Consider the following 18,197-nt stretch of genomic DNA (forward strand, 5'->3'; position numbering starts at 1 on the left):
TTCTGAACACGTTGACTCTTGTCCCTGTCCTAGCAGTGTGACTTGTTTATGTACTGGCTTTTATATATGAGACATTGTACTCCCTACCACAAATATGGATATTAGAAGTTGATGAGTTCTGTGACCTTATAAAGCACAAGGCTATATTTGCTTCTATATGGTACTCAGAAATCTGAATGGAGATGCAATATCTGTAATTTTCAGTAAGTGGTTCTTTATTACTTTATAAAATCTTTTTTTTTTTTTTTTTTTTTTTTTTTTTATAGCACTGAAGTGATGACCTCAAATCACTTTATACAGATGTATAAGCTACTGTAAATAACATGTGTATTATACACTTTATGTAACCTTAATAATGTAAGGTTGAGTGACTTTATTGAGCTAAACAGATTATTTAAAATCTGACATCCTAAAATGTTTGTAGGTTACAAATAGATCTCATGTGCAAAGCAAATGCTCATTTTATTGGTCCTTTACATACCGTTGGCCAGATTTAGTATGATACTGTACATTTGCCTTTTTTTTTTTTTTTTTTTTTTAAATCATAAGTATATCAAAGTTGCATACAAATGTGGCAGCCATCAACTAACAAACAGTCCTCATGGCCCCCTAATGGTGCAGGTTTTCCAGGTCACGTGAAATAATTTGTACCGCCTGTGGTTCTGTTCTATATCTCCTTGCTGAAGTACAGGTATATTCTTTACTGACTGTTACAGGACCTGGGTTTGGGGAAACCATAGTCGAAGATATGCCCAATTCTATGCATGTTTTAACAAACTGCAAATGGACTAGAGTCCAACTTTTAGATTGGATCGCATGTCCATATTTGGATAACTCTTGACTCCCACATGCAGCAATTAATAGCTTCCTGCTTCTATAATCTCCCAATACGATGTAACCCTAAACTAACCACAATGTTTGATATTGGCAAGAGGAGTGGCAGTCAATACTCTGTTCACATCTAGGGGAAGTATGCACTTGTTCCCTCTCCACAATATGACTGCTCAGTGTGATTGGTGAACTTGTCCATTAAACAACTGTTTGAATCATACACTGCATTTTCCCTGTTGCAATTATCTATGCTTTTATGTATTCTGAAATGGTTTAGTGTACCCATGCATCCATATTACACTGTTTATCTTCAAGCATAGTGCTTTATTTACATTTTTTAAGAACACTGCACTGTATGTGCCATAAAATAACAGATTAAACTTTTATTTTCAGAAATGCATGTGTGATAAAGGCTTCAAGTTAAATGGAAATAGGACTCTCTGCATTGATATTAATGAGTGCAAAGAAGTTGATCCATCACCATGCAGCCAATCTTGCGTAAACCAAAATGGCACATACAACTGTACTTGCCATCCTGGTTATGTTCTACAACCTGATGGTCACCAGTGTAAAGTAACAGGTAAAACAAGATGTTTTGCTTCATATGATTGTGGCCTCCTATAATTTGGTTACTATGATTTACAGAGATGCAAAAATTCCTTAAAGGTTTAGAAAGTGACTGAAAAAGTCCCACAAATTTGAGTCTAACACACAACACAAAAATACAAAGTCAGGCAAATGTTTCTAAAAATAACATAGAATTGCAGATCACTGCAGCATTAAGTCTACTCTGTGATAAGCAGATTGGATGGTGAGCTAGGAATTGCCAAATGTTAAATTAGAAATATGAAATAGACTGCAATATTACTTCCTGCATAGGCAAGTTGTCTTCTTGTCGCATATAAACATTTATCTAAGATTAGAGATTGCTAAATTTTGATCATAAAATGGCTTTCTAGCATGACATTAGTTAACTCCTCAATCATCGTGTGGGGAGACAAATTAATTTTAATCAACCTAAATTACCATTAAAAAAAAGTCAGTCTTTTATTTTTACAATTACCCAGATTGTCATCAAGGAGCGAAGATGATACATTGTGATACTTGAAGATTGAAAACGGTGATAAATATTTATATGAATATTGTGCAGCTGGATATGTGTTTTTTTTTTAGCTGATCCACAAATCTCTAGTAACAAAAACAAACACCAGACTAGGGGTTAGTACACTAGTTGTCCATTTTGTAAGAATGGTATTAACTTCACAAACATTGATATGCTATACATAAGATAATGGATGTATATTTATATGATTTCTTGAAAAAAAAATCTGAAATTAATACTCATCCATGCATATTGCTGGGTCAGTATTGACCATAGTATTGTGTAACACAAGCTAATTACAAATAATGCACCAAATTATTGTGCTGTGAAATAGTTGAATTTTGAATGTCCACTCTTTGCCAAAGAGGTTATCTTGGAACATCCGAGTACCTTTTTTATGGTTGGGTAAAACATAAGACCCTGTTTAATGTATGTACGTAAATCTGGTTCTCTTTATAATAGGTACAGAACCAGTTCTGCTGGTAGCAGTTCAGTTTGATCTGATAATATACAAGTTGAGAACTTTGGAAGAAGAGATTCTAACATCAACAGATAAGCGCTCAATGATCTTTTCTGTGGATTATGATGTACTAGATCAGAAGATCTTCTGGATGGACCTTAATGCTGAGAGCATCAAATGGCTGACGATGGGTACAAATACAAAGGGAACCCTTGTTAAAGGTTAGGAATGTTCACTTTACCTGAATGTAGTTTGTGACTTTTACTAGAGCTTGTGAAAAATGTATTTTGGGAGTGTAATAGTAGAAGACACATTGCCTATAATTTCTATGTGCTTCAGGAATTAAATCTGATTGCATAGCTGTGGACTGGGTTGGCCGCAACCTGTATTGGACAGATGGTATAGCTGGACATATCCTTGCTACAGCGTTGAATGCATCTTGGAAAGGCTCTCCTGAATACACAGTTGTCATTGACGAACACCTAGCTCAGCCAAGATCTTTGGTTTTGCAGCCACTTAGTGGGTGAGTTGTCACTTTTGCAAACTTTTTTTTTTTTTTTTTTTTCAATTATCCAGTACCGAATAGTATGCAAAGGCATTATTGTGAAACTTTCATTTACATTCAAATACAACTTGCATATTGTTTCTTTTAGTTTGATCTTCCCTTTTTTGCCCTACAAATGAAGCTTTTGTCTGTCCATCGATTATTTGAGGATTCAGTTGAGCTAATCAGTAACTATCTCCGCTGAATTAAGCTTTTTGCAAGAAGGATGACGATTGTTTAAGACGTTTTCCACTTGGTAAAAAATGTCCATGATTTGTATTCTGCAGAATAATGTACTGGTCTGAAATTGGAGTGAACTCACAAATTGAGCAAGCTGGTATGGATGGAAAGCAGAGGAGAATTTTAATTACAGAGCAACTTGGCTGGCCAACAGGTTTAGCGGTTGACTTATTGAGTTGGAAAATTTACTGGTCTGATGATAAATTTCATTCCATCGGTTCAGCCACTTTGGATGGCACAAATATTAAGGTACAGTTTTAACTTAATTTTTTAAAAATAAATTTTTTTTTGTAAGAGCGGTGCTGGTCTTAATTCTCTTTCCTCATCAGGTGATTCAAATTGAAAACATTCAAAGCCCTTTTGCCTTGACTGTGTTTGAGGATGAGATTTACTGGTCTGAAATAAAGACAAGAACTGTGCAAAAAATGAATAAGAAAACTGGCAAAAACGCATCTGTTCTAATAAAGAGACATGGTCAGCCATATGGACTTAAGGTACTTGACTAATTATAACCTCCAATGCATAACTTGGCAAACTATGCAAAATTATTCAAACTGACCTACAACCTACTGTGAGCTCTGAGGGCTGCTCCTTGCAGCAGGTTTTTTGTGTCTGTTTTTGTTTATTTTGCGAGGGTTCCTCCATTTCTGAACTAGCAAATCCTATTCTGTTCACCACTTTGGTCCCCTAACGAACACCCTTTCCGCCACTATTTTCATCACAATTCTCAACCACTGCAACTAGCTTGGTTGAAATGATAGGATTCACTCTCAAAGCCTGTGTACCCAGGATCTCAAACACTTTATGAGTATAGGTTACTCACATTTTGGTTATTGAGTTGCAGGCTGGGGATGGGGATTTCCATCATTTGGGGCATATAGTGATCTGACTGCTGTATACAATAGCAATTAGGGATTAGGATGGCTTTTTTGATACTTCCACTGCTGGTATCCTCATCGATGCTGGGTTCACAGCAGACCCTAATATTAACCCAGTGCACTGGCTGTTGGGTTTCCAGATTGGGTGCCTGTCACCCTGTCTAGCATTTCCAATGCTTATGATGTTACATCATGCAATATACCCTTGGACTCTTCTGACGAAGATTCTGAGTTTTCCTATTTCCTATTATTGCACCTATGCCTTTAAATGTGTGTGCTGAATCTAGCTGCCAGCATTTAGATTGAATTCAGAAGACAAAGGACTGGAGAATCATAGGCAGAAATTAGTTTTCTTTCAAACATCAATATCTGACACCTCTTGAGCAAGTAGTGTACTACAAACAGGGGTGGAGTGGCCATGGGCCTTACTGGGAGCTTTCCTGGTAGGCCATGGGGTCTACAGAGGCTGTCTGCAATTCAATTTCTTTCGTGTGTGTGGTTGGGTTTTGTTTTTTCTTTAAATTTCACCCCAGGGGGTGGGCCCGACAGTGAAGCAGTCCTGGAAGCAAATAGCCAGGCTGCCTATCACTGAGCGCTGACTGCAGGGTCACCAGACGCAGGAGAGAGATGGCTATGTAACAGCGCCTCATATTGGAGTTCCCAGGATGGCTCACAAGCAGCAGTAGCAGTCCCAGTGTGGTACAGAAGACATCAGTGTGATGGGTAAGTCAACTCAGACATAGGAAATAGTGCCAGATTCATATTGTGACACTATTTGGAATATTATGGTCCTGGGGGGAGGCGGGCACCGTTTGGCATACTATGGTCTGGGAAGCACTTCTAGGCAGCCTCCACCTTAGACCTTGCTAGACACACCCTTCCGACTGCGAGCTGCGGCACAAATTATCCCTTGCTTGGTTTCCCTGGGTGCATACCCTCACAAAATGTTCTGCCCACTCCTATGGGTAAGTGACCTGAATTGATCACTCTGTGCCACCGAAGAGTACTGGCCTAATATCATATAATCATTGGCAACAATTTCCTTGTGGAGCAGTTCTGCTTGCCAGCCTACTGCGTCATCTTGCTGTGTATTATGGCATCTGAAATTGTATTGTAGCCTCATTATGGTAGTATTTAAGGATTTTATTCTTGTTATGGGACCATGTTACATGTTTATGATCTGATTCTACTGCAGAACAGTTTTACTCGCACCTGACAGTGCTGCTGTTTTTTGCAATATTCCAGCACTGGCGTCTTTTTAGTTTATAAATTAGTTCAGTTCTTTACATTCATTAAAGAGAGCACAATACAGCTCCTCCTTGTGTTTCTATGACGTCACCTACCACTGCATGTTGCATTAGCCTCACCTGCCACTGATGACTGATGTGGTTACGAATAGTCAACCCTGCCCACTTTTGTGTTGGCCCCAACCACAGGTTACCATGTGAAGCCACTTCCAGAAATTTTCCAGGGCCACTTTAACTTCCCAATCCACCCCCGACTCCAAGGCTTGAATGGTTATCCTGATTTCTGGTACCAAGTTGCTTGAACCATTTAATTAACATTCAATACAAACGATACTGGATTATTTGTTTCACCAATGAGAATCTGTTTGTACACCTCTTTATCATCCCAGAATAATTGCCTCCAGCAACTGGGGACCATTCCTCAGGGTACTAGCTACAGATGGCTTTTTCAGAACCATTACAACAATGTCTTGACTGCAGCATGTGATACACCTGCATCCCTCTTCCCACATCTCTTGCTGACCTACCACACACTGAAAGATATTTAGATATTAGCAACTGCCTAGTAAAAAAAGGAGGGAAGGCCTTAGAGAAAATGTCTGGTTGCTTACCACTCTGAATAGTTAATTTACAGAGCTCGGATACAGTAAGATAACATTGTTTAACTCTGAAATTGGAATGTTTTAATTTGCTTACCTTGTTGCATTGCTAGAGATATACTTTAATATCGGCAACTTTAAACTGTTGGATGACATAAGTACAGTAATTTCCAGATTCAAACTATTATACTCTTGACAACTTTTTGGGTTTACTTTTGGCTGTCTAGCAGTACACTGAAAGTGGGAGGCACTTGTTGAACAGAAATGCACTGTAACACAATTTATTGTGTTCTAATATTGAAGACTGACAGTCACGTGTTTTTTAGCAAGAGGATATAAGAAATTAATTTCCTGGATAAAATGTGTGCTAACAAAACCTAGAATGCTGACATCATGTGAGATGTGATCATAATCAAGTAAATGGATCAGGCAGGAAGGTCCTCATCACAATATATATAAAATAGGTCTCAGGGTTTCTTGTTTTTATTCGAACACTAAAAAGTGCAAAGCAGAAGTTACCTGATCAGAGTTTAACTCCAGTCTTCATGCACCCCAACAGCTCAGTAGAGCAGATGGAGCCTCTTTAAAAGCATTCAGATGGGTATGCGTATTCCTTGCCAAACCCACATCTGGAGCCTGATGTGGTTCTAAAACTGGATTTGTGACTACCTTCCCTTGTGTCTAGAATCCGGTCTACATGGGGTGGCCCTGCACTCATGTCCAGTGTGTACATTAGATGTCCAGATCTACATGTTGTGGGCTGCAACTTATTGTCTAATGGAATACCAACCATTTTTATACATATGTTTGAGAGTTGGTCAAGAAGTGTTGTACTTTCTTGTGCATGTCTTATTTTTGTAAGTATTGGCATGATCTTTGGTTCTAATTTAAGTGATCATCTTTGCCAGTTACTAGATTGAGTTAAAACAGGGTACCTAATTTCCCTTGTTACTTGGTCCATTGTGTGCCAAATTTCTGGGGCCAAGGCAATTACAAAAACAAAAATGTTGAATTGGAATAAGTTCTTGTACATGTTGATTGTCAAGATTGTATTTTATTTATTTATTTTTTATGGTCTTAATACCATTTTGTAAATAAGCTAAATATTTGTAAGGCTATCCATTCCAGACATATGTCCCCAATCGTGATGGATACTGTACCATGTGGAGTACGGGATTAATGGTGGTTTTTGAAATCTCCAAAAATTAAATGGAGTGAATGGCCCAAATCCATAGTGTGGTCCATTTACTCCACTCTGGTAGACGCCAGTGTTCCGTCATCTGTAATTTCAGATGTTCGGCCTCAACTCTGGGTTGAATGGCATAGGGCACTAGTTGAGCCTTATGAAATTTCATATCGCTGAACATTGCTGGTCCAACACGTGGAAATACAGATAGGTCTAAGGTCTGATGTCTGTCTCTTTGCCTTTGTACTTCACGCTCAGTTTAATTTTTTCCTAAAGAAACCCACTTTTTTCCAATCTATAAATTAAGTAATAGATGTCTCTCGTAACAGATTTTTTGAGAACAGTCTGATATTCCTTCGCAGTAATTACTGATAAAATGAAGTTCATGATGAGCTCTATCTTTAGATTGACCCTGTTAGTTCAGGGGTGGTCTGTGACCCTAATGTTGTGCAGTTCGACAAAGGAAAGGTCCTTAGTCTCCTGGCTCTCGAAATTCAACTTTCTCGGTCACCTTGTGTACATTGGACGTTTTACATTGATCACTGTGAATTTTGTGTATGTTTGTGTGCATATCTGTCACAACTCAACTGTGGCCTCCATTATGACTTTTTCTACCTCCTTTAACCCAGCAATGATTGGATTCATATGAGGACTAGCCACTAAGACTCTGAAGCATCCTTTGCAGCAGTCTGACAACATACTTAGTGTGTGGTATGCCTAGCAAAAGCACCTAAACTAACTGTTCCTTAGTGCATCCTAGAAGCGTGGTCCAAATTGGCAATATATTCTGAAATGTTCATTCCAGCACTATGAGCACACTGCCATTCCATCCTCTTCGCCAGTTGGGGTATTTGAGCAAAATCAATGATACCTTAAAACTGCTTATATGGTAATCGGCGGCTGCTGCATCAGTGTTTTACAACACACCCCCAACCATGTACATTTTACATAGGCTAAAAATGCAACAACAAACCTATATCCCCAAAGTACACCATCTGGGAACCAGGAATTGGTACCCACAATGTTATGACATCACCACTTGTATAAGGGTGATGCCATGGTTTTCATCCTATTTTAACTAAGTGATGACTGTGGGCTCAGTGCCAATAGGAAATTTCATCTCGGGGTAACCTACTGCTAAAGCATGAAGTACCATTGTGTGGAATTGCATTATTGACCATTACTGCTGACCTATACAATGGAGGGCTTCACAAAGGGCTAAAAGCAGTGACATTACCAGGGGACTCTAGCTCTCTTATAACCTACCATATGGCCACATTTAAAAATCTTTTATGTGGCTCAGTCACTTTACCTGTGCTCTAAGAACCTCAGCAGAGTTTCTACTGACTAGAGGGGATACCAGACAGGCTTAATTTATTAAAATAGCTCGTTAGCCTAAACTTGTTACAATAGTCACTGCTGTAGTAGTGACAAACTGAGCAATAAGGGGGTTGCTTATTGACCAGCAGTGCACAGCCTCCTTCAGTATACCACTTGATGGAGATGCCATATGCATTTATGATAAGAGGTCAATGTTGAATACTGGGCAAGGCTGCCACCTTGCAGGTAGCATGCCACAATATTTAAAAGGAACTGTTCTTAAAAGGAATATTTTTGTGTTTGCTCGTTAAATTCTAACATTTTAGAAGTGTTTGGCCTATTCTACACTAACTAGTCTAAACAATGTGTTGGTTTAGTGAGTTGTTGTGATGCCAGCAGAGACATTTTTCAGCTTTCCAATACAACCTGTTTTTTTAAATAGTGTTTTTATAACCCAAAACATTAATCTTTTTCTTTTAAGTAGGCTATTTATACATTTGTATAATTCTATAATTGATAAATGCTTCCTGTTTTATAAATGCTTCAATGTTTCTTAGGTGATGCATGAGGTTCTGCAACCAAAAACAGATAATCCCTGCCAACTACTGAAGTGTTCACATTTGTGCCTGCTTGGTCCTGGATTAAATGGAAGCTGTTGGTGCCCCACAGGATTTTTTCTTTCAATCAATATGTGGAATTGTGTTCCTTTTAAGGAATTGCACGTTCTGCTATTGACACTGTCAACATCGGTCATACAGGTATAACTAAACAAAGCATACCTGCTTAATATAAAAGTACTAATATACTACTATTTTTAGTGTAGTGATTCTTGACAGGGCGGAGAATAAATCTGAGTATTGGTATTCATGAATCTATTTTGAATTTAAACATACATTGTCTTTAACAAATTCCCTGTTGCCATCAAGTTGGTGTACCAGTCATGCAGTCACTTTATATTGGGTAAAAATCACAAGGTTTGTTAGACGACACAGATTAATGTAGTTAATCATGTAATAAAATTTTGACATGCAATCATGTCAGGACTGGTGGTAGCAAGTCCCCAGGAGCTATGTTAATGGGCTTTCTGGCATGTGGAAGAGCCTAGGCCTCTTGATTAGGGTTCCGGGACATATCTCTAAGTATTTCAACACTAGGGATGTGAGCAGTCGCATGCCATTTGACCAATGATGGGGCGGGCTAGGTGAGTAAACGTGGAGTAAAACGATACCAGAAAATCAGAGGTATAGTAAAAGTGAAGGATTGGTTCAAGACAATTGATCATTGGCAGGGTTTGTCAACAAGTAGTCGAATTTAATCTCTACAGCAGACCAGAACACGCAATACCAATTACTGTAGCTGGGCTAAAAATATAAACAGGTTTGGTGTTGTGCTTTAACTGGATTGGTAACTGTCCAACAAAAAAGAAAAAAGATGGAAAAATCCAGGTAGGTGAGACACTTCAGGGGCTAACAGTACCACTAGGTAGAGTATTTGCTGTCTCTAGACATGGTTATCTACAATGTCAACTCTAAGTTCTAGGTAGGTGGATTATTGACCAGTTGAAATCATAAATGCATTTACCAATCTTGGTGTTGGCCAAGTATTCCTCTGCATATTTGGCACTTGCCCTGAAAGGTAAAATGGACAATGGCATTAACTACAGTTTTATTAAGCTTGATAGAAGTTTATTTTACCAAATATTAATGGTAGCACTCTTTAGACTTGTGAAAAATGTCCATTGTTAATAAGCATGGATTCCAATGACCAATGTTCTGTTGGTAGTTACAAACTGATAAATCACTAGAGCAGGGTTACTTTATCTTAGCATCAATTACTGGAAATGTGTTATAGAAATCTGCATAATTGGGGGAACAATCTGTCACTTGACTGTCAAAATCAAGATAATGTGAATAATCTGATTTTATTTTCTTTGCAGATCAATTTGCAAAAACGAGCATTCGACCAAAAGGCTCCAATGAAAACTCAGATTGCTTTTTTGTCCCGCATTAATCCTTTTTCATCTATGGACTACAATGTACAAAATCAATCACTTGTTTTTGCTGTAAAAAGTGGTGGCTACATAGCTACAGCTAAAATCAAAGCTGACCCCAAGGATTGGAGAAAAGTTCTGTTTGTTGAGGACAGTGTGACTTCCATAGCAGTGGACTGGATAACTGGAAATATTTTTTGGATTAGCACAAATAAGCCATTCATTCAAGTTGGCACTTCAAATGGCATGTATAAAACTGTAGTAATGAGTGAGGACTTGTATCAGCCATACTGCATTGCGGTCTTTCCATCAATTGGCATAATGTGCTATTTTGATGCAGGATTACCAAGTCAAAAGAACAGTGGAAAGATAGAATGTGCAGATATGGATGGAACTGAGAGGAGAGTTCTATGGAGAAAGAGCAAACTGGTGACTGGATTGACCTTTGTAGACTCTGGATCTAGACTTTATTGGGCTGATAGAGGTAAAATATTGAATTACCATGTTCATGCCTTGAAAATATGTATGTGTGTTTTCTCAAATTTAACTTTGGTTTTTATTTTGTAAAAATAGATCCACTCTATTGGCTCCAAATGGCAAAAGGAGCACTCTGCATTGTCACAGACCAAAGCAACAATAGAAAAGACTAAATGTTAAATACTTAGGAACTGGTTTCGCAAAGCAACTAATTTAGTCAAACTGTTGCTTCAAAATTAATTGGTGAACCAGCAAGTGTAATTTTTTTTGTTTTTACTTTTAATGTATACATGCACCACACCTTGCCGCACTAAAATGTGTTTATTGCCTAAAATAGGATTCTTGTGGTTTTTCTTTTTTTTTTTTTTTTTTTTTTTTTTTTTATATAGATGGACCGACCCTTAAAATTTCTTGCTTTTAATGTATGGAGCCCTCATTTCAGTGGCTTTATTTTACAATTTTTTTTTCCCCCAGAATATGGCACCATTGAGTCAATTAGGGTGGATGGATCAGATTATAAAGTAATACGGAGTGGATTGCATGGTCTAAACGCTTTCACTACAGGGGATGAGGTTTTATTCTGGACCATGGTTGCCAATGGTATGTTTACACAATGCTGAAATCTGTATATGTACTGACTAATGAATAGCAGTGAATGAATAACACTGAAGCTTTACTGAAAAGTACACACATAAAGTGGGTCTACTTCTATACAGATTATCCATCAGAATCTGACAGTCAAACTTTCTAGAAGAAAATTTGATAACTTAAAACCTTTCACCTGTTGGCAAATTGAGTTTTTCTTCTAACTTGACTGAAATGGGTACTATACATATATGGTAATGCTCCCTACCTCATTTTATTTTCTCCCCCCCCCCCCCCCCTCCGACGTTAGGTGGGCTGGGCTGGTATATGGTGGTAAAACTTCCCATAACACTTTCCATACAGTCACTTCTAAATCTCCACTTTGAGCACTGCCAACAGCACTTGTCCCTGAGAGGGCATTTGAAAGTGAAGGAGAGCTGGCTGCATTTAATGGGAGTCTAACTTAATGAGAATTTTTTTTCGTTCCCCCTCTAAATTTGCAGCCTCTTTAAAGTTCATTATATGTTCATTGGCTAGTGTAGGTTCCATATATTCAGAGGCATCTTGTAAGCGGATGGTTAATATACATTGCAATTGAAACAAGTCTTAAATTCATAAAAGGAAATATTTTGCTAATCTTTAATCTGCAACTTTATTAAGCAGCAGTATCTTGACGCAATGAAATATAGAATCTTAGCTTTTGTTCTGTTTAGATGAGGTGTTCTATCTGGTTTAAGTAGTAATTGGGACTACAGGGCTTACTGTATTGGTAGATGTATATATGCAAAAAAGTATTTAATGTTTGGATACAAGGGACTATGTGGTGTTACTTTACACACTGTTAAACTTTTTAAAACTTAATATTTACAAAGCTTTAAACCTTTAACTGGATAATGCCACATATTTACTACTAAACATCCAACTCCTCCTCCCCCCCCCCCCCCCCTCAACAAACAGAACCATGTGGGTTCCATGCTGCGGACCATTCAGAAATAAAGCACTGGCCCTCGCTAATGTTGCAATGCCACTTTTCCATGAATAGACAGGCAACAATATAGTGATATTCAAGCAAAACTATTCACAAAGGAGTGGTGTGTGGTCCCTGGCATGGAATTTTTGTTTTGCAATTGGTAAACAAAATCTACTTTCTTGTCTCTTAGGTAAAACAAAAGTTTGGTTTAGTGGAATGGACACATACGAAAAGAGATCTTTTGAAATGGACCAGAAGGTGGTAGATTTAAAAGTGTACAGTAGTCAAACCCAGCAAGGTGAGTCATCCTCCACCCCATTCCCCTCTGATTGTTTGAACATTTTCAACTTGTATGCTGGTTACATGATTATTATTGCAATTAAAAATTCATAAATGGTTCATCTGTATTGACTTTCTGTAATCTTAATAAACAAAACCTCCAATGTGACTTGCCAATTTAGCCTTCTTAATTCCAAAAAACGGTAATATAATTTCTTTGAATAACTAACCCTCCCTCCCACCCCCCTCCATTACAATGTTCCCTACTAGTTTTGGCTACAGTCTCAATGTCTTGAAATAAACTAAAGAACCCTTTGCTATGCTAAGTATTCCTTGCAATTAAAAACCTACTTAGGGCAAAGAGACATCAGAGGAAAACATCCTCAAACTTCTCAGCACACAAGTTCTCCCATGTCCTTACAGTGAAATGGCCAATCTGTACTTATTAAAGATGTGTTTTAACTAGAGATTTCTAAAAATGATTCTCTTTAATTACATTTATCCAATGGATTTGATATTCCTTGGCAACATCTGCTTGCCACTCGGCAATGCATATCCAATCTAACTAGTATTCCGAAGACTTTGTTCCATCTAGAATTTTCTTCCATTTTATTCTATTTAATGTGTAATTAGCATCATTATTACCATAGCCTAAGTTCATAAACAAATATTTTATCTACATTAGATTTCATCTGCTGTGTAAAGGTCCAGTTTGCAGTTTTGTCTAAATCTTGCCGTAGCAATTTACTATCCTGCTCTGATGATAAATGTATAGCTTTCTGTCTTCACCAAATCTGAAAATCTCACGTTTTAGGTCTAGTTACCAAGTTCTTTAATATAAATAAAAAATGTTCAGACTGAGGTCTACTACTAATCACCCTAGCCCAGTGATCCATACTGTGCTGTCCCTTAACTACCCTTTGTATCCTATACTTCCATCATTTCTCCACCTATGTACTTGTTACCTTTACCTAGACCCAGTACTCGTCTTATTTACCAGACTTGTGTGTTAAAGTATCAAACATTCACAAAATGCAGATATTTTTCCACAAATTTCACCACAAAGATCCATGAAACCTAATCCTATTTGGGATTACTGGTCCCTCGTTAAACCATGTTGACACTTGTCAAATATTCTACGACATTTCAGAATTTTTTACAAATTTCCACAACAGATGTCCAGCTCAGTTTATAACTTTCTGGTTCTGATTTTGTTCTCTTTTAAGACTAGTACCACATCTGTTTTTCTGTCACTCTTGTGGAAAATTCCCAAAAATAGGGGGGTCCACAAATCTAAAAGTAGTAATCCAACAATTTCCAAACTTGGTTCCTGTAGCACGTGTGTAAGTCATCTAGGTCAAGTGCTTTTTCTGTCTCTCTCAAATAAATGGTGATGATTATTATATAGCGCCACTGATTCCGCAGCGCTGTACAGAGAACTCATTCATATCAGTCCCTACCACATTGGAGCTTTGTCTGTGTGTGTGTGTGTATGTTAGGGAATTTAGACTGAGAGAGACTAGGGTCAATTTTGATGGAAGCCAATTAACCTACTGGTATGTTTTTGGAGTGTGGGAGGAAACCCACGCAAACACAGGGAGAACATACAAACTCCACACAGATCAGGCCATATTTGGGAATTGAACTCCTGACCACAGCGCAGTGAGGCAGAATTTTTGTCTACAGTTAGAGAAAATTAAATAAATGATAAGAGCAAACTGATCTTTTACACTAACTTATCAATGAGTAGCACAGTATAAGCTTGTTTGATTTCTATTGTCTAACCTTGCATACCTCCTTCATAGCCTCTTCTAAGTCACAACCCATCTCTGCCCCCACCCCAACACATGCTATCCTCCTGCCCTTGAAAACTATTCCAGTATTTTTTACTAACCTATCCATGATACTGTAACAAGAACACATGTCCTTGTTACAAACTGTATTTAATAGAAGAACCAGTCCAACCAGTTCCTTTAACAATTTTTGCACTACAGATCGGTGCTAAATCTGTTTGATCAATAAACTGCTTTAGTTTTCCCTTTATAAATACTACCCCCTATTTCATTTCTGTTGAAAGTTCAAAAACACAAAGGGCAATTAAATAAGTGTTTCATCTTTAACAAAATATGAAATCTTATAGTAAATTTAACTCAAGTATGACATTTTTTTGCTCATTGTTAAATTGCTTACTTTCTAATTTGTCCTACATTTTTTTTTTTTCTTTATTGCGCAAAACTAAACTGGAATTCTCCCATAGTACCCACTTAAAATGTCTGTGCTGCAAGTGCAGTGAAAACTTTGAATTAATCCCAGCAAATGAGTTGTTTTATGCCAATTTATTTAACTTTTTCTTCCGATGTAACAGGCAGCAATGGATGCTCAAAAAATAATGGTGGTTGTAGCCAAATATGTCTGCCTAATCTTGTCGGCCACACATGCCGTTGTTCATCTACTCATCGCCTGGTGAATGGTACACAGTGCCATGAACAGTTGTATTGCGACGAAGGAGCTCGGATCTGCAAAGATGGTTTAAAATGTATCCTTAATAACAAAATATGTGATCACAAAACAGACTGTCTAGATGGCTCTGATGAGAAAAATTGTAAGTTCTAAATATATATTTTATATGTTAAGTGATGCAGGCACCTTTTTTATTCTATTCACAATTCTTTAAAATACATATAATACAACATTTTAATTCACCATTTCTTCCGAATCACAAATTTTATATAAATAAGATAATTTGCTGATTTTTCTGATGTATATTTTAAAGAATTATATTTAAAAGTAATGATTTTATTATCCATATCAATTAACATAGAAGAATTGTGGAGTGCCCCATTTCTGGCAAACTTGTGAATATACATTTTTCTCTAGGGGTAGCACCATTTGCTACTACTAAGGGATTACACTATTATATATTTTTCCTAAGCACATTTAGAGCAGATTAAGTCACATTAATATATCACACTTGCATCCATTATAGGCAATTCTGTGCAGAGTATTTTTCTATTTTTTATTTTTTTTTGTGTGACCTTTGAAAATTAACAAATACACCTTTTACTGCTATTCTAGACACCTATTTGGGAAAACCTTTGTATATCTATAGCTATCGTACAACACATTTTATAAGCAACAATTGATGCATGTAAATAAAAAAATGTTTTTGCTGACTTACATTAGTTCCAAAATATCTGCTTATGTTCAGAAGTTGCCATGTTTATGTGGCTGGTACTGTGCTATGCTGAAAACAAGGAAATCCATTTAAAAAATGTTAATCATTTTTTTTTTTTTTTTAATATGCTCTGTGCCTAGAGTGTTAGGACAGGTCTGCTAAATCAAAGAGCATTGTTTAGTTTTCTACAACCTTTTAAAATATTATTTTAAATTTTACAATTTTATTTTCTTTACTTTTTTTTTTTTTTTTTTTTTTTTAGGTGAGTACAACATTGATGGAAAGAGCGCCAGTAATGTAATTTTACCAACTTTAATGGCTGCACCTAAAACCCCTGCTAGCAAGGATGTGTCTTATCCAAGCAGCACTCTCTCTGTAGACTTTGAAAACCCTGAGTATAACCAGACAAATGAAGATTTTGAAAGAAAAATGGAGTCCAGGCCATGTACTAGCGAGACCTGTAACATGAGAGGAACATGTGTTGTGGAAAATGATTTAGTCAAATGTCGGTGTTTTGATGGCTATGGTGGAGACTTTTGTGAAGAGGGCTTAAAACCACTTGCTGTGCCCCTCACTGTTGGCACTGTTGCTGTTCTTCTTGTATTTGTGATAGCTGCGGGGATCTTTGTGCTTGTAACCCGAAGAAAAGCTTTGCAAAGGTTGGCATTGGAATGCATAAGTACATTTTTTATTTAGACAAGAAATGAAGTGTTTGTAGTTTATTTTTCTGCAAGTAGCATCCATAAATATTTTACAGATGTCAATGTCATGTGACATGTTTTGATTATACATTACAGTAGGGAGTACATTAATCCCCTCACTAGAACTGTCACTTTGTTTTCTATATTACAATCTAAACTCCTACATTTTATTTAACCTACTGTTTTCTATGTGCCACCTGTCGTGTTTTGGGTTTTTTTCCCGGCATGTTTATATTGATGGGGGGAGCAATACTAAATTAATACAACATCTCCAATTTGTTTTTTTCCTTCATACTTAGGACCTATAGTTCAGCTTCTTCAAGAACTCTAACTAGGCAAACTGCTAAGGACATGGAGCCACTAGAAGCTGAAAACAGGGAGTTCTCTGAAACTTTTTTCAATGAGGCCTTTGATGCTGAAGGTACCAGCAGGTATTAATCAAGCATTACCCAAATAAACACTGTTTTGCATGTGTATGTTAGGGAATTTAGACTGTAAAGCCCAATGGGGCAGGGACTGATGTGAGTTCTCTGCTCAACACTGCGGAATTGGTAGTGCTATATAAATAGCCAATTTATATTCAACACATCTCACTTTAAATTACACATAACACTATGTAGAAATACATATTTCCAATGGTGTTTTTTTGATTTTTTTTTTTTTTAACCTAGATCATCTTTGAAGATGCATTTTCTTTATAGATGTGGTGTTGATGCAGAATTTTATTTTTTGTTTTTTTGTTTTTAACTAGTTTGTCTTCTTGGAGAATTACAAACTCAATATTTGACTTCTCAACTTGATTGGGTTGTTTGTTTTTCAGGACAATGATTGAAACACATGTTGAAGACCCCAAGTAAGCCATATTTTAATTAATAATCCCTCCTTTCTAACATTATTGGTTTATATCAACAAAATATTGAAATGGAAACTGAGGAACATGCATTTTTGTCATAAAACATTCTAAGCATCCATATTGGTTGTATAAATTTAAATGCTATATTGCTTCGTAAAATTGTTACATATACTACTATTTGTGTGTTGGGATATCCGTTTTCTAAATGTGTTAAATCTGTTCTTTCCTCCTCAGGGGCTAAGAATTCCACAAGTTGCTTTGTACAACGTAAAATTAAATGTTAATCCACTTGTATACAAATAAAAAAAAATCATATTTAATTGCATTGGTTTTTTTTGTTTAAATTTTAGCTAAAACTAAAGTGAATTTAACTTCCATAGAGAAGCATTGTGTCATACAGTTCATGGGAAAGTCCTTCATTACTCAATGATATAATTAGTGCCATCATAGTATTCAGTGCTGTGCAGAGGATATATAATCAACATCTGTCTGCCCCGGTCCAGTTTAGCCTAAACCGGAAAGTGTTAAAGAACTTCATTTTTTTTTTATAGGGGCTGTTAAATATTGTCCATGTCCACAGTTACTAGTGAGGTATTTGCATTCTGTTGTAAATAGTGAATTTGTTTCTATGTTCTAAGGTCAACCACACTGAATTAAAAAATCTGCTTCAACTAGCAGTCTCAAAATGGTTACCCAAGATAGCTGCTACCTTTCCTCCTAGTCTTAATCCAGTTGTTGACTCTGAAGAGATACAAAATAC

The 18,197-nt window shown here is 36.9% G+C and overlaps 1 protein-coding gene across 1 annotated transcript in view; it reads left to right on the top strand.

The window, feature by feature from the left end:
• The window catches only part of LOC142141587 (low-density lipoprotein receptor-related protein 2-like), a 29,005-nt gene extending 11,244 nt beyond the window's left edge, over positions 1 to 17,761 (top strand). Inside the window, exons 7-20 of the mRNA XM_075200253.1 lie at positions 1,225 to 1,411; positions 2,396 to 2,614; positions 2,733 to 2,916; positions 3,225 to 3,426; positions 3,507 to 3,671; positions 8,965 to 9,165; positions 10,344 to 10,881; positions 11,349 to 11,474; positions 12,620 to 12,727; positions 15,074 to 15,310; positions 16,146 to 16,542; positions 16,884 to 17,015; positions 17,405 to 17,437; positions 17,672 to 17,761. Coding sequence (XP_075056354.1) covers positions 1,225 to 1,411; positions 2,396 to 2,614; positions 2,733 to 2,916; positions 3,225 to 3,426; positions 3,507 to 3,671; positions 8,965 to 9,165; positions 10,344 to 10,881; positions 11,349 to 11,474; positions 12,620 to 12,727; positions 15,074 to 15,310; positions 16,146 to 16,542; positions 16,884 to 17,015; positions 17,405 to 17,437; positions 17,672 to 17,678 — 2,736 coding nt within the window. The 3' untranslated portion in view covers positions 17,679 to 17,761. The remainder of the gene's footprint in view (positions 1 to 1,224; positions 1,412 to 2,395; positions 2,615 to 2,732; positions 2,917 to 3,224; positions 3,427 to 3,506; positions 3,672 to 8,964; positions 9,166 to 10,343; positions 10,882 to 11,348; positions 11,475 to 12,619; positions 12,728 to 15,073; positions 15,311 to 16,145; positions 16,543 to 16,883; positions 17,016 to 17,404; positions 17,438 to 17,671) is intronic.
• Positions 17,762 to 18,197: the final 436 nt, after the last annotated feature.

Source organism: Mixophyes fleayi, chromosome 1, assembly GCF_038048845.1.
Source record: "Mixophyes fleayi isolate aMixFle1 chromosome 1, aMixFle1.hap1, whole genome shotgun sequence".
NCBI lineage: Eukaryota > Metazoa > Chordata > Amphibia > Anura > Limnodynastidae > Mixophyes > Mixophyes fleayi.